At 37.8% G+C, this 22,908-nt stretch overlaps 3 protein-coding genes across 4 annotated transcripts; 2 read left to right on the top strand and 1 right to left on the bottom strand.

Moving 5' to 3' along the window:
* The first annotated feature begins 717 nt into the window (after positions 1-717).
* Positions 718-6,010, top strand: LOC128526445 (interactor of HORMAD1 protein 1). 2 transcript variants are annotated; one of them, XM_053498300.1, is made up of 8 exons: positions 718-854; positions 1,010-1,076; positions 1,169-1,325; positions 2,211-2,350; positions 2,561-2,606; positions 2,710-2,800; positions 3,701-3,798; positions 4,973-6,010. In XM_053498300.1, the coding sequence occupies exons 2-8, from the start codon at positions 1,021-1,023 to the stop codon at positions 6,002-6,004; spliced, it is 1,620 nt and encodes a 539-aa protein (XP_053354275.1). In that variant the 5' UTR covers positions 718-854; positions 1,010-1,020; the 3' UTR covers positions 6,005-6,010. The 2 variants fall into 2 exon arrangements, with proteins under 2 accessions (XP_053354275.1, XP_053354276.1); XM_053498301.1 differs by having other exon boundaries at positions 718-791.
* A 22-nt stretch (positions 6,011-6,032) lies between these two features.
* Positions 6,033-12,123, bottom strand: kbtbd12 (kelch repeat and BTB (POZ) domain containing 12). The gene is made up of 6 exons (XM_053498299.1): positions 12,036-12,123; positions 10,485-11,695; positions 9,038-9,308; positions 8,634-8,784; positions 8,040-8,237; positions 6,033-7,077 (listed from the first exon to the last, which is right to left on the bottom strand). Exons 2-6 carry the CDS (start codon positions 11,564-11,566, stop codon positions 6,908-6,910), a joined length of 1,872 nt encoding a protein of 623 aa, XP_053354274.1. The 5' UTR covers positions 11,567-11,695; positions 12,036-12,123; the 3' UTR covers positions 6,033-6,907.
* Positions 12,124-14,089: 1,966 nt separating this feature from the next.
* slc26a6l (solute carrier family 26 member 6, like) lies at positions 14,090-22,792 on the top strand. The gene is made up of 19 exons (XM_053498298.1): positions 14,090-14,229; positions 14,368-14,507; positions 15,492-15,602; positions 15,804-15,979; positions 16,079-16,243; positions 16,357-16,509; positions 16,630-16,712; positions 16,853-17,000; positions 17,101-17,214; positions 17,326-17,403; positions 17,909-18,004; positions 18,218-18,324; positions 18,418-18,487; positions 19,241-19,333; positions 19,451-19,561; positions 19,836-20,237; positions 20,335-20,389; positions 21,760-21,902; positions 22,738-22,792. The coding sequence occupies exons 1-19, from the start codon at positions 14,090-14,092 to the stop codon at positions 22,759-22,761; spliced, it is 2,409 nt and encodes an 802-aa protein (XP_053354273.1). The 3' UTR covers positions 22,762-22,792.
* The last annotated feature ends 116 nt before the right edge of the window (positions 22,793-22,908 follow it).

Genomic DNA, 22,908 nt, shown 5'->3' on the forward strand with positions numbered 1-22,908 from the left:
TACAACAGGTTGCATCTGCTCTATAGGGTCATACTGAGGCCTTGGTGGCCCAGCACAAAGTTTTAAGTCAGCAGGCCCTTTATTGGGTGCATGAATGATGCATTTTGCACTGTATTGTTCCCTACATATATAATATTGCAGATTAAACATTATGAATATAGGTATACAATTCGTGATTAATATTTTGTGATTAAATTACTACACCTTCTGCTACCCATCTTCTATTTGGTACGTCCAGCATGATAATGGAACATGTCACAAAGCAAAAGTAATTTCTCAACCTGGTTTTTGTGAACAGTGCAGTGAGTTTGGGGCATTCCAAGTCAACAGATTTGAATTCAGCAGAACAAATTTGGGTTATGGTGTAAGGACAGGATTTGCAGCATGCAAGTACACTTGAAAAGTATACTGAAATTGCGTGATGCAGTCATTTCAACATGGAGGAAAAAAAAAAATTAAATTTATGCCATGATGATCTGAAAGCAAAGAGAGGCCCTATAGTGTTCCTAATAAAGTGGCCAGGGATTGTAGGTTATGTTCATAAATAATTTTACACACTTAAATATAATTAAAATAATAAATAATATAATTAAATAATTAAATATACTGTACATTGATTTATTTTGGGATATTGAAACATGAAAGGAAGGATAACGTGCTGTGGCACCGCCATTAAACCTGGACAGTGCAGTCAGGTGCGCGCGCGTGCACGCGCAGCGCTCATTTACCTCAGGCGGCGCGCATCCTCGGGAACTTCTGCCATTAAATAGCGTGTTTTAGACATACCTAAAGTGAGTTTTCGAAATATACTAATAGTATTGTCTGACAAAATACTGAATTATCAAGCACGAAAGGTAAAATACGCAACATCATACTAACTTATAATGTATATAATTAATGTTGAGCAAACTAGACTGCTAATGATGGCGTTGTAGTGCTACAGTAGCTAACTTGTGTAGTCGATGTTTGTAAGGTTAACTGTCGCATATTTACTGTACTTTTAAAAAAGAACGCAAAAGCATGAAGACTAACGTTTGGAATGTAAAGGATATTTTAAATCTCCCAATGAACTCTGGGTAAGTCTAAATTGTACAGTCACAGCGTGTGTATTATTATGGGTAATAAGGTAAACTCTGACAGACTGTTAAACGGGTGCTTTATGTGACAGGAGTGCTAAACCGAGTAAAGGAGGAACCACCGGTGAGTACTCCAGCCTGCCTGACTCCCAGTTTCTGTTTGGCTCTCAAACCTGGCCTGAAAATTCCCAAAGCTTTTCCCAGGAGATAAGTGGACAGTCCAGAGGCTCTCAACAGGCCTCACAGGAGGTACAGATTATTATCCGTGATTTATGGTTTTACCTGTAGAAGTTACTCCAAGGTTTTATAATATGATTTGATTCTTCCCATTGCCTCTATGTACATAAACATCCCTTGATCTCTTATGTGGTAACACTAACACAAAATACCAATTGTTACCGATACCAATTGCACATTGGTTTAGTGGTTAGCACTGTCGCCTTGATTTCCAGGTTTGTGAATGTTTTCCATATGCTCCGGTTTCCTCCCACAGTCCAAAGACATGCAGACTAGGCTTATTGGCTGGAGGCGATTAGCATGTGTGTGCCCTGTGATGAATTGGCAACCTGTCCAGGGTGTACCACCTTGTGCCCCAAGTCTCCAGGGATAGTCTTCCCATAGTGTATCCTGGTGCCATCTCTTCTCCAGATAAACAACTCACACGCACTGGCCATTCACATGATGTAATAGAGAATCTTTTAAACCATGACACCTACGTCCCTTGCTCCGTGGTCCAGTACTGATGCTTACAAGACAATTGTAGGTACTTTTGGCAGTAGTCACAGGTCAGCATGGGCATCCATGTGGGTCTGTAAGCCTTCGTCATGTATGACCCTGTCCCAGGTACACTGGTTTTTCTTTCTTGAACCATTTTTGGTAGGTCCTGCTGACCGAGAACATCCCAGCTGCAGTTTTGAAGTTGCTCCAACCCAGCCATTTAGCTGTCACAATATGGCCCTTGACCATTTTTTTCTGCTTCCGACATATCAACTTCAGGGACAAAATGTTCACTTGCTGCCTAATATATCCCACCCACTTCAAGATTTCATTGTGACAGTGATAGTATTATTCACCTCTGCTGTCAGTGTTTATAATGTTGTGGATGATTGGTGTATGTTACCTCAATCTTGGCAGATAAATGAAATGAAGGTGTCAGCCAACTATCACTCCAAGCCTATGCTGTTTGGTGAGAGCAGAGTAGCCAACAGTTCAGGTGGTAGAGCTATGGGTATATTAGACAGATTTGAAGAGGAAAAGAGAAAAGCCAAAGAGATGCAAGTATACCTATTCATATGTTTTTTTGTGGGCTCTTGTGTATTTCTAAACACGTAGATGGTCTAATATGCTGTGGAAAAAAATGTGTGATATAAAAGGTGTTAAATGCAATTCCCTTTTAATTTTGTAGTTTTTTTTTGTAATTTAAACATTTAAAGCTTGTGCTGTAATTAATAATTTAAAAAGCAAATTTCTGCTGATTCATGCAGTGAAATCCTTATTGGAGTCCGAGAGCTGCATGAAAGTCTGGAAAATGTAAGTGATAAGCAAAACTACTGCACTGCCTATGTATGTCTTAGGTTTGATTACATTATTTTTATGTACAGTTTATTTATCTATGGTTGTTTATCTGTTTTAGGTCAAGAAGACTTTTCTAAACTGCATCGATGGAAGCTGTGACATAACCAGAGCAGCTGTGGCTGAAGAAATGGATAATTTTAGAAAAACAAGTAAATATTATTGGGTCATTTAATCCTTTCTCTGTGTTTCTGGCTCTAGACACTATAAACTAGTTTACCCTTACTGCACCAAATTAAGATTTTTGAGGTTTTGTGTCCACCAGAGGGCGAAAATGTATAAAAACAATGACCAGTTTTTATTATTGTTTTTTATTCATTCCAGATTCTTGTTAGTGTGATTATCGCAAGAATGAGCGATTGAACTTTTGTAGAATATATATGGAATTATTACTAAACCAATAAGTTTAGTTTATATTAAACAGGGTTGGGCGGCACTGTGGTGTAGTGGTTAGCACTGTCACCTTGCACCTCCAGGGTCCGAATTCGATTCCCAGCCAAGCTTGATTCCCGTCTCTGTGTGCATGGAGTTTGCATGTTCTCTCTGTGCTTGGTGGGTTTTCTCTGGGTACTACGGTTTCCTCCCACAGTCCAAAGATATGCAGGTTAGGCTAATTGGTGTTCCCAAATTGCCTGTGGTGTGAGTGTGTGTGTGTGTGTGTGTGTGTGTGTGTGTGTGTGTGTGTGTGTGTGTAACCTGCGATGGATTGGCACCCTGTCCAGGGTGTAACCTGCCTCATGCCCTAAGCCTGCTGGGATAGGCTCCAGGTCCCTGTGACCTTGAATACAGAATAAAGCGGTATAGAAGATGTGTGAGTGAGTTAAACAGTGTTAAGGTCACAGATGACTGTATGGAATATCTGTAATAGACTCTTTTGTGTTTATCATACAGAGATGTTACACCTTCATGATTTCTGGCTGAATTATAAGAACATGGTAGAAGCATCCCAATTGATGCCATTAGTGTAGAGGTCTGCTTTTCTTGTTTTAAATAATTTGTCCATGCTTTTTTTTTTTTTTTTTGTTTTTTTGTCAATATCCTTTGCATTACAGTTCAGGATAATTTTGCCACTATAAAGGAGAGCATAGCAAGTCAGACTGAACTTCTGATGAGTCAGACACAGAGAGAGCTGAAGGACAATGAGGCAAAGGTAAACGATATCTGAAACAGAAGCTGGTTTATGATTTATTTAGAATAAACAGTATTTACTTAGAGTAAACAGTATTTACTCTTCATGAAACAAAATCCATAATATTGTCCATTCTTAGTTTTGGGAGTACTTTAAAACTTCTTTAAAGTGTGTAGGACCTTTAATAGTTTAAATTGAAATGCAGTGTCATCATAATTACCTTTACTTGGGATAACTCAGTAAGCTCTGTTTCCATAGCCTAAGCTTGTGTTTGCATGTTAGCTGTCCAAATAATGTGATCAATTATTAGTTATCCCTGCTGAGTCTCTACAGTTTCTCTTTCAATTCAGACACGATTAAGGTGGCTTGGTCTTATATTATCATAATAGCGTGTGTGGCACATACGTCAGTGCTTTTACCACCTTAAGCAAATTATTTCATTATTATTACGATAAGTGTTTTAACCTTGTTTATCCTTTATTTTTGAGTTGTACCCACAATCACAGTTTTACCTTAAGGAAAAAACTGTTTGAAGTTAAATTTAATGTTGTACATTGTCTCAAAGACAAGTTAATTTCTATTATCAGTTGTACTTTCATCATCTCCTTTTTTCCCCACTCATTTTAAATTAATAAGACAAAAAAAAAGTTAATGTCCCCTAGAAGCCAGGAGATGCAAAGTCCTCTGTCCTGAAGACTGAAAACCCAATGAACACAGTGTTCACAGTCAAGACTGCCTCCATAAATGTAAAATAAACTTTGCCAAAAAAACATTAAGGGATCTTATGTTACATTATTTGTAACATTGGATGTATATCTATTGCCTGATGTGCCAGAGGGCACTTAGACTGAACCATCCATCCACCCAATGCTTTTTAAATCTCAGTTTACCTTCAAGTTAACCATACTACTCAGCATGAATGAGCTGTTTATATAAAAATTGTAACCTATTAGAATAAGCACAATAATATATACCTAATGGTTAGTATTACAAGTCAAGACTATTGTTACCGCTATGCTTTTATAGTAAACCAATCTTCAAATTTGAGAATTCTACAGCACAGTGGTATTTATCAAATTTAAAGCAGATCTTAATTACCAAACAAATTAGTCTTTTTATTTTTTTATTTATTTTTTTATTTTTTTAAACAATCAGCACAGTTTGACTGAGCCTTGTTTATATTTTCATGACCCAGACATTATCAGCTCTAAAAGACTTGAGCTCAATTGTGCTCACCCTCCAGCGGGATTTGGAATCACTGAAACTGGAACAAAGCAAGGAGAAGAGTCTGCTTGAACAGATTTTGTCTCTGCTTGGCTCAATAATGACTGCTCACTCCACTGGAGCTCATCCTGGCCTTGCCGAAATGATCGACAACACTGTTCAGACATCACCTGCTTTGATGGCACAGTTATTTGTTGTTTCAAATGAAGAGCGTTATTATGAAGGCATGGATGCTTTCAATCACCCAGAAGTAAGAGTTGACCAAAGTATTTGTCCTGTTAAAAAGACAAGTCCTAAGAAACTAAGCAGAGAATTGTCTTTCCAGGTCATGGGCACGCAACCTGTTGAGAAACAACGACTGGTTACTAAGAGGTCTGACGCTAATGACTATCAGAAGTCCTACCATCTGTGCTCAGTTACAGCCAGTTCTCCATGCCCAATGGCTGCTAGCACTGTCACCAGTCTAGTGCAGGATTCTAAGAGGAATTATATAGCTGGAGGACCTGTGTACATAGATGCTGTAAAGTCATTGAGTGACATTAATAAGGACCAGTCAGGAACATGGATTGAGGTGCCTAGAGAGAAAAAAGTGCTTAAGAGAGCACAGAGATTTCAGACATCCAGGAAAAAGAAGAGGGCCTTGATTCTGCCACAGAGACGCTCAAATCAAGGGACAGCTTTGAATAATGTGTTTATGGATAATAAACAGGATGAAAACAGGGTGCCTCATTCAGTAGTCAGTGCCTTCCAGAAAGGCACCAAAACTGTGTCAGGAAACCATCTACCACTGCAGCAGCAAATCAGGACTACATCGATGAACACAAGTGAATGTGGACAGCACCTAGAGCCTTGGTCATGGTCTGAGAGCAGCAACAGCTCGCAGGTGATTGTAGAATACCAGGCAGCTGAATGGGAGGCAGTGAAGCCTGTACAAAACACCAATACTATACAGAAACAGAGAGTTACCTGGCAGCTCTTTGACTTCATCAGTGATTCTGATTGATTTGGGGACTTGCAGTATAAGAGCTCGTTTTATGACGCAAAGCAAACATTTTGACTGAGACTTTTTTGGGGGGGTTCCATGGTTCCATGGTACATTTCTTTTTGTCATCAATGAACACTTATTCATGCTAACTGTTCCTCTACATTATAGCATATATCTAAATATGATTTTTCTTTCTTTATTTAAATTCATAAGTATATGCTGTTTAGAATTCCTTATGTCCTTGTTTTTTTTGTTGTAATCTCCGTGTACTCTGTGGAACTACCTACATGATTTTCCAAATATCTAAGTTTCTGTTGGTAGTTGGTCATTTCAAGAGCTCAGGTCAAAATGGGGAAAACAGATTTTTGTTTTGGACTGCTATTGATGTACAAACATGGCTACAGTAATATTTATTAGATACACAAGTCACACTGTCTGAACATACAGTGCATAACTGATTAAAAAAGGCATCTCTGTAATGCAGCTGAAAAATTCATTTAGAAGGGCATGCATCTATTTAATGCAACTGAAGAACTTGTTAATAAAGTACTAATATTTAAAAATAACATCTTGAAATTAGCTTCTTGAAACAGGAGTAAATGTTGTAAGCATTTTTGTAATCTGTTACTTTCACAAGTCGTGAAAGTCTTATAGGTATACAGTCGTACAGTATACCTAAAACCAATCAAAAACTATCTGTTCAAAAATATGTTAAAAAATGCATTTCACAATAAATCAACACTAATATTATACCAGAATATTTAACAATGTACACACTTCAATTCAGATTTAAGTGAATAAAACACAACCTCTATGTACAACTGTGTAGATTTTTCAATTTTCAGTTTTGTAAAATGCTCAATTGTACAAATTGTCAAATTAATGACTGTGTTTGCTTTTGTCATACATGAACAGTTTTTGTTATTCATCCACCAAGTCAGCTGGAGGGGGCATGAGTCCTCTTGGGTTAAGGTTCGCCACCAGGCACACGTCATAACTGTCGTGCATTACAGCTTGTTTAACCACTACAGTCCACTCATTCTCCCATGGATCCAACTGCAGGATATTCTTTGTGATGATGTCATGACGGTCTAAAATAAATTATAGACATATTTATACAGTATATTATTTATGTTATATACAGGTACATCTCAATAAATTAGAATATCATGCAAAAGTTTATTTATTAATTCTGGATTCATTTAGTTATTGTGAAACTCATGTAGTATATAGATTCAAGTGTTTTTTTCGTGTAATTTTGATGATTATGGCTTACAGCTAATGAAAACCCAAATACAGTATCTCAGAAAATTAGAATATTGTGAAGAATTTTGTGAAAGGACTGAACTGTTACTCAGTAGGCCAAAGTTTGCTTTTCACTTGAAATAGAATTTGCATTTTTTTGGAGTCCCAGGGAAAGAGAGGAGAGGCACAGAATCCAAGTTGCTTGAGGTCCAGTGTAAAGTTTGCACAGTCAGTGGTGGTTTGGGGAGCCATGTCATCTGCTAATGTTGGTCCACTGTGGTTTAAATGCTAATATCTGGTTTAAGGACCATTGTATCCCTGTGCTTGATCGGCCAGCAAACTCGGCTGACCTAAACCCCATAGAGACTGTATGGAGCATTGTTTAGAGAAATATATGATACACCAGATCCAACAACGCAGTAATTCATGCAAAGGGAGTATTTAGTGCGGTACATGTTCATACTTTTCAGTAGTTCAGTTTCTGTGTTAAAAATGTTTTTATTGGTCTTAAGTAATATTATTATTTTTTTTAAAGATTTAAAATACTGAATTTGGGGTTTTCATTAGCTATAAGCAATAATCATCAAAATTACAAGAAATAAACACTTGAAATATACAGTATAAGTTTGTAATGAATCTAAGTTTCCCCTTTTGAATTGAATTACTGAAATAAATTAACTTTTCGATGATATTCTAATTTATTGAGATGAACCTGTATATAAATATATAAATATGTAAAAATGAGTTTACACCTGGATAAAGGTTGAGATCACTCTTTTTAAAGCATACTAAAGTATAGTACGTTTACCTGCTCCTTTGTAGTATCCACAAACATACAGTTTTCCATCCACTACCCCAGCATTGGGTGCATTGCTGCGCAGTGACAAAAGTGGCCAGGGTAAGGGAGGGCCATCCCTCCAGAAATTACCATCAATGTTGTAGATTTCTACCGCATCGAGACAGCGACGTGATTGTCCACGATCAACTCCCTCACACCCAATCCCACCTGCAGGGCAGATGAAGATCTTTACATGGGAACTAAAGTTTCTGTTTAAGATGCAAAATGTGTTTTATGTAAAAGGGGGACATTTTTACTTCAAACATTATTGACACTTTCTAATTAATTTCTAAAGTGTGATAATTCTTGTTGGTATTTATGTGCAATTAGCATGATAAACATAACAAGACAATGGCCCAAACAACATTAAGTTACTGCATTGGTTGTAAGTTTCTGTCCTGTTAAACTTCTCCTAATTATCTCAGAAGGGAAAAATATTATTTTCACACAAATGAATATAAATTGAATATGCTGCTTGTATGTTTATTACCATCTCAACACTGGCTTCCCAATAGATTTCCAAAAATTAACACACTTCTTATTGAAAGGCATTTTGCTTCTTACCTATAACAAAAATCTCCCCATTGAGGGCTACTGCACTGCAGCGATATTTGGAATATTTCATAGGACAGAGTTCATTCCACTTGTTGTTCTCTGGGTCATACACAAGTAGGCGGTTACTCATACGGTCAGGCTCCTCATCCGCATGATATGTCTGTCATTCACAAGACAAGTCACAACAGGTGCAGTTAAATAGTGCAACAAAAAAAGAGAAAGGGACAGAAGCAGAGTAGGATTACAGACTGACAATTATTGTTCTCTCTCTCTCTCTCTCTCTCTCAGCGTAATTTGGTTTCATGTTGTAGTTATAGATTCCTTCTTGAGGTCTTATATGATAAAGAAAAACAAGTGCAAGGGCTCTCCAAGGCTAGATATATAATATCAGAAACAGCATGAATTACTCTAACCTGTGGTGTTCTGCCTCCAAGTACATAAAGGCAGTTTTTCATCCGGACAACACTGTGATAGGCCAAGGGCATTGGTAATGGAGCGGCACTGCGCCAAGGGCCGCCCTGTAAAGACCAGTGCGCAACACTGTTGGTGATGAGGTACTGATTCTTCAGCATCATCTGACCCCCTATTAGGTACAGGCTATCTCCCAGGGAACTCAAGGCATATGAATCACGGTATTCTGCTGAAGTCAAGGGCTTCCAGCTACCCTGAGCTTCCTCGTTATATCTAAAAAACAAAACAAAAAAAAAGGAAATGCATAAAGAGATAAAATGTGTTTAAACTATGATTAAACTATTATTTGTGCATCATCATTTCAAAAGACATAATCTCCTTTTTGGTGAATATTATCATTGAGATAATATACAGTAATATACAATATATAGTGCTAGTCTTGTTTTGTCTTTTGGCTTCACAGAAAAGTAAAAAAAAAACAAAAAACTGAAATGCATGAAAAATAATATATAGGTTGAAAATGAGCAGTAAGAACAAGGTAAGTAAACTGTAGAAAAGCAAAGCCCAGTTTAAATGAGGTCAGATCATGCTAGTGGTCTTTGCTACAGTAGTAGTTACTCAGCTGTGACTGTGAACTAGCCATTCCTACACTTAGGCTCATACTAATATTGAACGTGTTTATCTAATATTTGCTGTACAATGATAGTAACAAATATCTAGGTAGATTACTTTTGTTTCACATATACACCCTGACCACTTTATTAGGAACAGCTGTATTCCTGATCATTAATGCAACTATCTATTGGAACAACACAGTTCCTAAAATAACACAAATACAGGTTAAGAGTTCTTTTAATGTTCACATCAAACATACAGACATAACAGGCTAAGGTTTTCCAATCTACAGCTGTACACATCCTGTGAACCTGTTCCTGGCTGACAGAACTAAATCCTGATGTGGTCTTCTGTTTTTGGAGCTCATCCACCTCAATCTTTGGCATGCTGTGCATTTTAAAATTCTCTTTTTCGCAGCATTGTTGTAAAGAATAGTCTTACTTCTGCTCTGACTAGAGAAGTCATTGATTACTGACCTCTTTAGGTAGGCAAAGGTTTGTTTTTCCCTCAAAAGAGATAAGGATTTGATTTTGTTTATTAATGTTTTGCTTCTCGCCCCATTATATGTAAACTTTAGATGATGTTATAGGTAAAAATCCCAGAATGTTAACAAGTTCTGAATATTGAAAACAGGCCATCTCATACTGTACCAACAACCATGCCACGGGTAAAGTCCTTAAGGTCATAGTAAAAATTTACTAAAGCACTTAACCTGTATTTGTGTTAATTTGTTTGTTGAATTGCTTATACATGATTGGCTAATTGGACGAATGCGCAGGTTTTGGTAATAAAAGTGTGTGTAAGAACTTTAGTAATTTTATACTTGAGCCTTACTTGAAAATCTCCACATTCTTTTCCTTTTGTCTTGCTAAACGTCGTGGCCCTAACTCTCCAGCCACAATTATCTCATTGCGTTCGGTGACAACTCCAGTACATACATAACCAAGGACATCACAGTAGCGAGGAGAAGTGATGAAAAATGTGCGCCCAGTGGTTGGAGCATAACAGAAGCTGCGGTCTGAATAGCTTCCATAGCGTGAGCGTATTCCTCCACTTTCGTTGCCGATGCATAGCAGTAAATCAGTTGTTTCCATGCCATAGCGTAACTTCAGTCGTCGGGCTGGAGCTTCTGGATGCAGACCTGATGCTTCAATTGCATCCTCCATCATTTGTAGACATTCTGCATCAGCAAGCAGTGCTGTGTTGCGGCGCAGTGTCTCCTTTAGATAACTGACATTCACCAGTGGAAGTCGTACCTTCTGTAAGAGTTCTGGTAGCTGACTTGCACGATTTTCTACCCCAAGACTCACACCAACTGTGTAATGTCTTACCCATCGCAGTACTACGTCAAGAATTGTTTCCTCTCGGGTGACATTAAGGTCATCTGAAGCTAGCAATGCCCCAAGCTGATAGGCTTCCAGCTCCAGCACTTCCTCACTCATACACACCTCAGTGAAGTGCTGACGGAGGTAACGCTGAGCCTGTTCTGCTAATTCTTCAGCCCCCAAATCACGAGCATAGTAATAGATCCCCAGGCAGTTGGACGCATCCATATTATCTATCATATACGTCTGGCAGCGACTAAAGACATCATCCATCTGCAACAGGAATGCGGCGACTGAGATCCCCTGGACATTGTCAGGGGAAAGCTTAAGCTTGGAGCTGTACATGTACTCCAGCAAGAGGGCTAAGCTTTGAGCCGGCATGTCTCTCAGTAACACCTGACGGTTTGCACTTTCACGCAAGCCACAGGTAAACATGACCCGAAAATAAGGGCTGAACGCAGCAAGAACTGACCGGTGACAAGGAAAACTGATTCCTTCTGCAACCAGTACCACATCTGTTAACTGTTCAGCTTCACGCATGTGATTAAGCTGTTCCAACAGCATCAGACCATGCTTGGCCCTCAGATCCATTTTGCTTCTTGATGACGATTTTTTTGTTTCTGTTATTATTATTATTAATGTTTCAGCTTAATCATAGGTTTCCATTAAGCTACAGACATTCTTGAAGTCATCTTTAAAAAAAAGGCAGGAATAGATTATCTGGAAAAATACAGAACAAGACACAAGCTCAGCTGCTGCAGTTATTTGAAGGCACATCTGTAACTATTAGTGCATGTTATTTAAATGCAGAAGCACAAACTATTAACAACACATTTTCTTACTTCCTTTTATGCATATTGTGGTAAGACCTTTATGCACAGATTTTATTATACAGTACCTGCCAAGGTAAAACTCTGCCAAATACCACCAATCTATTGTCAATACATAAGCCTTTTGGTTAAATAGAGATCAACCTCACTGCTGGACTTCAAGTTCAGTAATGACTACTCAGTTAAAAAATTTAACTGATGTGATTAGGACATGCACTGATTAATCATACCAGATAGCTTGTTTCCAGTGTTCTTTGCCTTCAACTGGCAAGTCGTCCATTACACACTTCATACGGACACACAAACTGTGCCTGTGACAGTGCAAGGAGGAGGAGGGAGAGAGAGAAATCTGTTTACTGAATCCTCAGTGCCCCATGCTAAGCAACATGGCTAATAATAGACCATGTTTTAAATAACCAATGGGGGATCAGAAAAGATTTTTTCTAAAGAAAACTGGATGAAATTTGCAGTCTGTTCAAAAACTTTTGTCTGTACTGTATATTGAGTAAAAAGGTGAACAGAAGGACAGTGTTTCTGTTTTGTTGTTTTTCTCACACGTTACAGGGTTTAAAATGGTGTTTCAGGCTTCTAGGTATCTGGGGATTAGATTTCACCCCATCATGCTGTTAAAGTGATGCCAGGTCCTGCACTTGTGCATTCAGTTCTTAAAGGAGCTTCCCGTGAAAAATCAGTTTAATCAGTAATCAGTGCCTGAACTGGAAATATGAGCTTATATGAGCCTTGTAATAGACATATAAATAGCAGTATCTCATGTAGGAAAACCAGTATGTGCATACTCCCATGTACCTATTCCAAAACTGTGGACATTAGCAAAAACTTTATGTTTCATTTGCCACTATTATAATAGTTTTCACTTATCTCAAAAGGTTTTACACCAGAATTTGGAGCATCGCTGTGGGAATTTGTACTGGTTCAGCCGTAACGGTATTAGCAAAATCAGGCACTAATATCAAGGAGAAGTTTTGGTTTGCCGTCAAGAATCCTAAAGATCATCTCAAGGGTTGATGTCACAGCCTTGTGCAGGCAACTTGAGTTCTTCCACACCGACCTTGGTAAACCATTTCTTTATGCACCTCATACAGAGATATTTTACACAATTTTGGCATAATTTTTTATTTTGATGGTTAGATGTCCATATACTTTTGACCACACAGTGTATGATGACTATGCATTTAGGTGTAAATATCATCATATCAAGAATAAGCCATTTTTACTAATGGTTTACAATTATTTATATAGTTTCTTACCAATATTTTAAATAACCAGTACTTTGCTTAGCTTAGAATTCAGAAACAAACTGTCCAGCTGAAAAATTACTATATAATGGACTTAGTGGAATGTGATGTAATTATAGCTGTAATAACTGATATGGTTAGACTTTCAGCTAATACTGTTTTTTTTTTTCAGCAGCGTATTTAGCATAAATGCTTATGATGCTCTTGTTTAAACAGGTGAATAATAAGTAAAGCCAAGGTTTGCAGCCTATGGCCCTTTTGGTATAGAGGCTAATCTTTAAACAGTGAGCAGAATTATTAATAGAAATATTAACCCTGGATAGTTTTCATTTGACAAGTGTTGATGCAACAACCTGGCATTGAAACATCCTGTACTTAATATTCAAAGCACTGTAACAGGAGTCTTTTACTTAAAATGAACACATGCCAGAATTCAGAGGTAGTTTTACTGAGTGTGGTAATATTTATAATTTAGCATTTTTTAAGTATTCTATTAATATAACTGGTATAATAATAGTATAATTTAGTTTAAAGTAAAACTGCTTCAGTGGACTTACCTACTCACATTATAATGTTCACCTAGTGTGAGGAGTATGTTGTAAAAAATTATCAACTAAAGATTGATGGCTAAATGACTCTTCCTGTTTCCAGTGATGAGATTATTAATTCATCCATGTCTTACCCAACATCCGGGAGAGATCCGCCCATAGACTAGTACACCAGTGGAAACTTGAGGAAAAGCTGAATCAGCACAAGCACAGGATTAACATTATAATGTGATTTAAAAACAGCAATATTATTATTTTATATGTATATTTGTGAAGTTTTGAATAATTAAATCATTTATTTAGTGTCTCATTTTATGTATTCATTGTTAAAGTGTATAAATTGGTATTTTAGATTTCTCATTAAGTAATCATTAGCCAAAAGTCAGCCCCCTTTACTGTATCTCCCTCAGCCTATTTAAATACCTGTGCGTGTACACTGCATGCTAGAAATCATAGAAATCAAAATTGTAAAGTGTAAGTATGGATAGAGTGAGGACTAGCTCTGGGTTCTGTGTGGAGAGGGAGATTCTGGATGAAGAGAGGCTGGAGGAGCTGGCTAAGAGATTGGACCCCTTACAAACCCACATTCCCTTGTCTCATCGCCTGAAAAACTCTCTTAGGTGAGATATTTTAGAAATAAAAAACATTTCAGTGTGTGTGAATACTGATGACTAAAACCCTCTTCCTATTTCTGCACCTTATTTCCATGAGTTTCTATTAAAGTGATTTTTTGTCTTCTCTTTTTATACCTCTTAAAGGTGTTCTATTCCCGGACTGAAGCGCAGAGTGGTAGGCTGCTTACCTGTGCTTTACTGGTTACCACATTATTCCATCTGGGACTATGGCATGCCAGATCTCATCTCTGGGATCAGTGTGGGCATCATGCACTTGCCACAAGGTAAGAGCCCCTGTATCTTAAGATGATTTTCTCTTTGTGCAAAATATTAGAAAGGACAAACCTTTAGGTCAGCGGTTAAGAGCAATAGATCGTTCTACAAAGTCTGCTGCAATGGCTGTTTTTGTTTTATGAGTGAGGAAAGATATTTTTAAAAGGTTTATAATTTACAGAAAATATTCCGTAATATTTAAAAACACCTGGGACCATGTTAATCAATAGAAAATGTCTATTGGTATTACTATTTAAAGTTAACCCATAGTATCATGCCTATTAAACGTGTGACATTCAAAACTAAGATTTCCTCATAAAGTTTAAATACCTATGAATTTAATGATTGCAAATAAAAAAGTTTGAGTGTTGCTAGGTTCTATTTGATACTTTATTGTCATTTTCAAGGCCATTTTAGGGCTGAAACATCCCCCCCACAAATATAGGGAACATTTCTTTGGATCCAGACTTTTCGGGCACCCTAGTTATACTGTGGTCAGAATGGTTCTGCAGCATTTTGTTTTAAAAATAAAAATTTTATTGAGATTAAGGTTAGGGGTCGTTTCATCCTCACTCATCGTCTATACTGCTTAAGCCTGTATTATACAGGGTTGTGGGGGCCTAAATCACTGGAGACTTGAGGCATGAGGTGGGGTACACCATGGACTTATCCATTACACCAGGGTGCCAATCCATCGTGGGGCACACAGACTTACACACACACACTCATTCACATACTACGGGCAATTTGTGAGCACCAATTAGCCTAATCTGCATGTCTTTTGGAGAAAACTGAAGTACCCAGGGGAAATCAACCAAGCATGGGGAAAACATGCAAACTCTATGCACACAAAAGTGGGAATCGAACCTGGTTGGGAATCAAACCCAGACCCTGAAGGTGCAAGGCGACAGTGCTTAGGATTAGGTGTAAGCATTAATACCTATTTCAATGGAAGGTCTTCTCAAGGCTCTTAAGAATGTTTGTGTGTGTTGTAGGAATGGCCTATGCATTGCTGGCTTCATTGCCACCAGTGTTCGGACTGTACAGTTCCTTTTATCCCGCACTCATTTACTTCTTCTTTGGGTCCTCCAGACACATTTCTATAGGTGAGCTGACCAGATTTGCCATAAATTAAGATTTGATCAGTTTACAACGATAAAGTGAAAATTTTTCACACACTACTAAACAAAAATATCATTATGGGTAAAATATTTATTGGATACAGTAAAATAGTCTTCAATTTCTTTAAATGGCTGTTGATCATGCATTGTCTAGCAAAACCTCTTTCTGTATGTGTGTGTTTGCAGGCACATTTACGATTCTCAGTGTTATGTTAGGCAGCATTACAGAGGAACTAGCCCCTGATGCCAATTTTCTCATCGTCAATGGCACTAATGTGACCGAGGAGGTGGACGTCACTGCTAGAGATCTTTATAGAGTACAAGTTGCTGCAGCTGCTACAGTATTAGGTGGACTAATTCAGGTTCGGGGACACAGTTATAAAAAAGGAGATTCGATGAGATGTCCAAACATCTAGTATATTTACACTCATAATGGAAATTTTTTTTTCTTACTCCCTCAGGTGATCCTGGGTTTGGCGCAGTTTGGGTTTGTGGGTACGTACCTCTCAGAGCCATTAGTAAGAGGGTACACCACAGCGGCCTCCGCTCACGCAGTAGTGGCTCAGTTAAAGAACATCTTGGGAGTGTCTCCGACACGATTCAGTGGGCCGTTTGCACTGGTGTATGTAAGTACTCAGATATTCACCTTCATATGGCTACATATATAAAATTTATAGACCGCGTCACTTGACAATTTTGAGAATCCTGAAGACAGACCACGTGTTCCCTTTGTGTGTAGACACTAGTGGACGTGTGTATGCAGCTGCCTAATACTCATCTGCCCACTCTGCTGGTCAGTGTTGTCTCTATTGTCGTCCTCATCATTGCCAAGGAGCTGAACAATAGATTCAAAGAGAAACTGCCGGTGCCAATACCAGTGGAGCTCATTATTGTACGCTACTTCTTTTGTTCGTGTACTCACTTGTATGAGTATTAATATGATAATTAATTCATATTTTTCTTACTACATACTCGGGGCATTAAACGCTGTGTGTGTGTTTGTGTTTACCAGATTGTTGCAGGTACCCTGACATCTTTCCAAACTCATCTAAATGAGACCTATGACATTTCAGTAGTCGGCGATATCCCAAGTGGGTGAGTTATTAAAATGTATTATTATAACAAGAATAAAATATTTATTAATATTATTGTTTATTATAACATAAGTTCAAACTATTTTATAGTATTAACCACAGCTTGCTGTATGATTATTATCCATCTCTTTGATTATTCAGGCTTCAGCCTCCCATGATGCCAAACTACAAAATCTTTTCTGATGTGATAGCCGATGCTTTTGCTTTGGCCATTGTGGGATACGCCATCTCCATCTCTTTGGGCAAAACTTTTGCTCTTAAGCATGGCTACAAAGTGTGCAGCAATCAGGTGATAAGACAAATCCGCAGTATCGATAGAATTTTTAATTAAATTGTATTCAATAAATTAATGTGTGCTGTTATTGTAACCATTGTCTGTGTTGTTATAGGAATTGGTGGCTTTAGGTCTCAGTAATACAGTTGGAGGTTTTTTCCAGTGTTTTTCTGTCTGTGCTTCAATGTCTCGCAGTTTAATACAAGAGACCACTGGAGGCAGAACACAGGCAAGACACTCACACATACTACTGTATACTTGTAGTTAAACACATACTGTAGCACAAACCTATCTTCTATGTCCTGACTTATAATCATTATGTTCTGGTGCGATTCTGTAGATGGCAGGAGTGGTTGCAGCTGTGATAGTGCTGGTGACTACGTTAAAGTTAGGGACGCTGTTTCAGCAGCTGCCCAAGGTATATCTCGATACCCCTTCACCAGTCTGTGAACAGGAATACACACCTTATATAACACAGTGCTGTGCAAAAGTGTTGGGGGCACCCCATATTTCTTCATATTTTGCATCCAAATTGACAGACTTTTATGTATTTTTTAATATAGCCTTGAGGAATAGTTCCCCAGAAACTTTTTTGGCAAGTTTTTGGCTTTCATTTTCAGCCCAGTCTCTGTACCTGATCAGTTTCAGAGGGATGTTTTGGTTTGTTAAACCACACGTTGACCTATGAGTCATTGAAGCATAAATAAACATCTAACATACTGTAATTCATGAACCAGTAAGAAACAGGTGCAGATAATTACCAGATGATCAGGCTGGTCATTAGTATACTGGTGATGGAACAAATGAGTGTGGAAATGTCATTGTTGCTGATGTTAATAATGTAAAATAATTTAATATACAGTTATTATAAATAAAGGCTGGCTTAAACTTTTACACAGTACTCTATCTGTGTGTGTGTATAGGCGGTGCTGGCTGCTATTGTGTTTGTGAATCTGAAAGGCTTGTTCAAGCAGTATGCTGACATTGTGACCCTGTGGCAAAGAAACAAGATCGATCTGGTAGGATGGCATAATAAACCTCCAGCTATGTTACATATAAATAGAGTGTTTAAGCATGTTCCTATACCTGTGCTGTAGACTGTTAACAATCAAATTTTATCCCTGATACCTTGAACCATCATTTATTGTAATCAATGCCAGTGATATATTTTTGTAATCATGCTGCATTATGTAAATGTGTATATTCACATTAATTTGTTATACTGTACGTAGTTGGTGTGGTTGGTGACTTGGGTATCCACTGTTCTCTTTAATATGGATATGGGTTTGGCCGCCTCTATTGGCTTTGCCCTGCTCACTGTTATCTTTAGAACACAAAGGTGAGATGTTTCACCGCTCTGGTGGGCTCTACCCAGATAATGTTTTGTGTGTCTGGTGAAAATACTCTTAAATCTGTGTCCTTGATCACACAGGCCCCGGTACTCTGTCTTGGGCCATCTTCCTGGTACTGAGCTTTATTTGGACATGGAGACACATCAAAAGGTGAGGTTTAATGTATGGATATTATGCATATTTTTAAAGTCTTATTTACTGGACATGAATGTTTGAATGTTTGAAGAAAAATGTGTTTGAATTATGTAAATTATGTGTTTGTACTTTATGTGCGGGAGCTTTGGTGCTTAGGTAAACTGCTAAGAGGAACTAATTCAACTCACAGTTAAGCCTTGCTGATTAAACCATAAAGAAGAAAGAACTCAGACAGACCTTTGAGTTGTTTAGACTGCAGGAAAATCTGATTTGTTTCACAAATCTGTTCTTTAGAACTAATTGTCCACACTATTATTTGAGCGTGATCAGATCTGATCACGTACAAGTTAAAAATCCAGGGTTCTTTTAAGGGCATTGGATTAGATTGTAGTCTGGTGAGTTGATGTTTCCCTGTTCAAACAACTAATTTAATTCAGCTTCTGGGTTTAGAGGACAGAGATTTGTTTAATTTGGCACTAGAAATATAATTAACCTATTGCATTCTACTGTCCAAAAGAAATACCATGGATCCTGCTGTGTTGTGTAAAATACAGGGGGCACATTTTTAATATTGCAACACAACCAGTCAAACCAACCAGAAAAACTTCTAAAGTGTGACAAAAAGTACCATGAAGGAAGCTTTATGGTCATAAATGTGTTTTTTTTTTTTTAGTTGATCTTAGTTACCAATGGTCTCTTTCATGGATACCATTTTTACCATTTTGGCCATTTAATTTTGGTGGGGGACTTTATTTCTGTGTGTGACAGGTGAGGGAGGTACCAGGCATCACCATATTCCGCTCTTCAGCTACCATATACTTTGCTAATGCTGAACTTTACCTGGAAGCCCTCGAACAAAAGGTGAAGTTTTTTTTAACCCATTTGTTGCAACATATCATTTAGACACAGTATTTACCATCTTTGTGCTTTACTTCATCTGGCATCTTTTTCTCTCCTGTTTTTGTAAAATGATTACAGAGCGGCTTGGACATTACTAAGATGATCACTTATAAGCGCAGACAGGAGGAGAAGCAGAGAAGAAGAGAGAGGAGGGCAGAACGGAGGGCAAAGCGAGCAGCCAAAAGACAGGTGGAGCAACATATCAAATCTTCTAATAACCATTAATCTTGAATGAAACAACCCTTGCAAGTTTATCATTATTAGGGAAATTATGCCCTTTTATGCCTCAAGTATCAACCACTTTTTTTGCATCAGGTGTTAAAGTATCTTTAATAGTTTTTTATAGTTTCGACTATTATTAAAAATAAATTGTATATTTTATCCTGACCCAAAAAACAAATTAGTCACTTCTATTTTTTCTTTACATTGTTGTTATCATTTATGTTTTTTTTTTTTTTTAAAGAAAGAAGCTCTCAGAGCAGCTTCTCAGCGCACCAAAGTGTGCATCTTTTCGGTTGAGGAAAAGGCAGGCGACTGTAAAGACATGTCTGGTGATATCATCCCAGAAGAGGAGTGGGGGGAAAGGGAAAACGGCACAGTGTTTGTCATGCCTGAGACCCCACGGAACAGTTGGGTGTATCTGAAGGGCACTGATCCTGACACCACCACACTAGGGTCCATGTCAGATCTGCAGGATGGGGACATCACGACACTGGAATCCAGCAGTGAGGATACGCTCAGCAGGGATCTGGAAAGAGTTTCCCTGGGATCGCTGGGAAAATGGACCTGGAATATCCACTCCATCATCCTAGACCTTTCTCCAGCCAACTTTATCGACACTGTGGCCATGAAGACCCTAAGAAGTGTAAGTGTCAAGATCAGTCAGAATGACACTCTCAGTACAAATACTTGGTATTTAATTGTGACAGCAATATAAAACATTTGCTTCCTGTTGATCATAGATATTCCATGACTTTGGAGAGATTGATGTCCATGTTTATATCGCCGGCTGTCAAGGTAAGTTGAAACAATTATTAAATTAAATTAAAAAAATTAATCCTTTATTGGTGTTGGATATTTACATAATGTGCTGATGGAATATTGTATTCTTATATTTTCTCATAATAATTCAAATTTTCAAAAAGTTTCTGGTCAAGAATAGTCTAAAATAACATCCTTTGTTTTGTGACAAAATAGTAGAAATTCCTAAAAATGTTTGAAAAAAATTAGCCTATTAGTCTGACTTACCTGCTGATAACATGAGACCAAAGTGCAGATCAAATATCTTGTGTATATTTTAAGGAAGCAATGTCTTGTTGAAAAGACATTTTAATATTAATATTAATTTAATATATATATATTTTTTTTACAATTATCCTGTGGTTTTGCAAAGTAAACCACACTTGTTTACAGATTTTAATAAAAACACCCAAAAAGGGTGTTGCAGTGGAGTAGTGTTTAGCGCTGTCGCCTCACACCTCCAGTGTCAAGGGTTTGAGTCATGTTTTTGGGTAAGTGTATGTGGAATCTGTTCACCCAGTGCTTGCTGAATTTCTTCCGGGTACTCTGGTTTCCTTCCACAGTCCAAAGGCAAGCAGATTAGGCTAGTAGTGTGTGAATTTCTGAGTTTGTTCATGCTTGTGCCTTTCATCCAGAGTATACACTGCCTAGTCCCCTGGCCTTCTGCAGGCCTGTACATGATAAGTGGTATGGAGAATTTACGAGTGAGAAACTTTTCAGTCATATTTAGTCATTTAAATAATTCAATTATTCATTCAGTCAATTATTGACCTTCTATATCACTTATCCAGTATACAGGATCACAGGGGGCCAGGAGACCCAGGAGACTTTGGGCATGTGGTGGGCTACACCTTGGACAGGATGCAAGTCCATTGAAAGGCATCTACCGTACACACACACACACACACACACACACACACACACACACACTGTGGGAACACGTTCAGCCACTCTGCATGCCTTTGGACTATGGGGAAAAAACCCACCAACCACAGGGAGAATATTTAAACTCCACACACATTGACACAAGGCAGGAATCGAACCTTCGACCGTGGAGGGGCCACAGTGCTAACAACTATGCCATCGTGCCGCCATTTAATGTTAATTGATTAAAAGATATTTGGTTTTCAATTAATGACTTATGATGAGCTAATTCTAAAAATACGAAGAGTTAATTTATTTTTGGTTTTCAGTCCAGAGAATCATAAATTCCAGTTTTAGGTTTGGCCGTGAATTTTTCTATCATTTATACATTTTTCATCAAATGACCTCAGTCTAAAATTTTGTTTGACTTCTTTTAAATAACGGCACACAAACCCTTTCTTCTGCACTGTACTGCATAATTGGTTGTGTGACTCTGACACTAGATGCCGTGGTGGAGCAGCTGGAGCAAGGTGGCTTTTTCACTGACATTTCCAAACAGTGTCTCTTCACAACTGTGCACGATGCTGTGCTCTACTGCCTCAAGCACCATGGTGCAGCAATTCTGCCGAGTGATGAGACACCAGTGGTGAGCTTCTTTCTGTACATACACACTAATGTATTTACACAAAAACAGGGGCACGTGTGAGAGAGAGAGAGGCTGTAATTCCACAGGATCTTATAACTGAATAATGACCTGGTATTTAATGAAGAGGTCGTGTACAAACATCAGAATTATACTTGACTTTGTAAATGCCTTTAGTGTTATGTAAAAGTTTTTGGAGTTTGTGTAAATATTGCTTTAAAGTCAGTGCAACACTGAGGAAGGATTACAGTAGAGCTTTCTAATTTGTTTATTGAAGACCCAGTCATTCCAAATTCACTGGTCATTTCTGTTCCTACACACCTGAGCCAGGCAGTGCTTTATAATTGCTTGACTAAAGGGAATTAAACAGTGCATACACGGGTTTACCTACAGTGTCATAGCGTAAAGGTAGCATGGTGAGATTTTTCATTCAAAAGTTGCAGCTAACTTTCAAAAAATTTAAAACATTTCATCAACAAATTTTAAAGAAATATATATTTAACAATTTCTATTTGTACCCTGTGGATTTATTCTGCAACCAAACAACAATCTTAAACAATGCTAAATCCACAGAGACTCAGTTCTGTTAAGACCCTGATGTTGTTCAGGCTAAATCTCTCCATACTCTCGCATATATTCGGAAAGTTTTGAACTGACAGCAGTTTTATTTGCTACTTTAAATATTGTAACTTTACTATTTAACTTTGCTTGTTACTTTCACATTTTTTTTTAATTTTTATAAATATTTGCTCCTGCCTGTAAATATGAAAATACAATGTAAATAACATTTTATAGTCAAACACTTCTCTAATGCATGATTCACTTTTTGTCATTCCAGTGTATGGGCAGCACCAGATTCTGAGACATTAATTACAGTAAAGTACATCTGCAGCAATCTGTATGTTTTACACACCCACCCATACACACATGTGGTGCCACCACTATAAACTGTATAAATGTGATGTGAATTTTTTTTCTGCCTAGTGTAAAGTGACAGTCCTACCTACCT

This window comes from Clarias gariepinus, chromosome 6, assembly GCF_024256425.1.
Source record: "Clarias gariepinus isolate MV-2021 ecotype Netherlands chromosome 6, CGAR_prim_01v2, whole genome shotgun sequence".
Classification (NCBI taxonomy): Eukaryota; Metazoa; Chordata; class Actinopteri; order Siluriformes; family Clariidae; genus Clarias; species Clarias gariepinus.

What these genes read in the sequence shown, in the direction of transcription:
- kbtbd12 (XM_053498299.1), bottom strand. Translation starts at nt 11,566, where the DNA reads ATGGATCTGAGGGCCAAGCATGGTCTGATGCTGTTGGAACAGCTTAAT. An exon ending in AAGAATGTGGAGATTTTCAA is followed by an intron (nt 9,309 to 10,484) that starts GTAAGGCTCAAG and finishes TTTGTTTTTTAG; the next exon opens with ATATAACGAGGAAGCTCAGG. An exon ending in TTGGAGGCAGAACACCACAG is followed by an intron (nt 8,785 to 9,037) that starts GTTAGAGTAATT and finishes TGTGAATGACAG; the next exon opens with ACATATCATGCGGATGAGGA.
- slc26a6l (XM_053498298.1), top strand. Translation starts at nt 14,090, where the DNA reads ATGGATAGAGTGAGGACTAGCTCTGGGTTCTGTGTGGAGAGGGAGATT. An exon ending in CTCCAGACACATTTCTATAG is followed by an intron (nt 15,603 to 15,803) that starts GTGAGCTGACCA and finishes GTGTGTTTGCAG; the next exon opens with GCACATTTACGATTCTCAGT. An exon ending in TATTAGGTGGACTAATTCAG is followed by an intron (nt 15,980 to 16,078) that starts GTTCGGGGACAC and finishes TTACTCCCTCAG; the next exon opens with GTGATCCTGGGTTTGGCGCA.
- LOC128526445 (XM_053498300.1), top strand. Translation starts at nt 1,021, where the DNA reads ATGAAGACTAACGTTTGGAATGTAAAGGATATTTTAAATCTCCCAATG. An exon ending in CTCAACAGGCCTCACAGGAG is followed by an intron (nt 1,326 to 2,210) that starts GTACAGATTATT and finishes CAATCTTGGCAG; the next exon opens with ATAAATGAAATGAAGGTGTC. An exon ending in TGCATGAAAGTCTGGAAAAT is followed by an intron (nt 2,607 to 2,709) that starts GTAAGTGATAAG and finishes TATCTGTTTTAG; the next exon opens with GTCAAGAAGACTTTTCTAAA.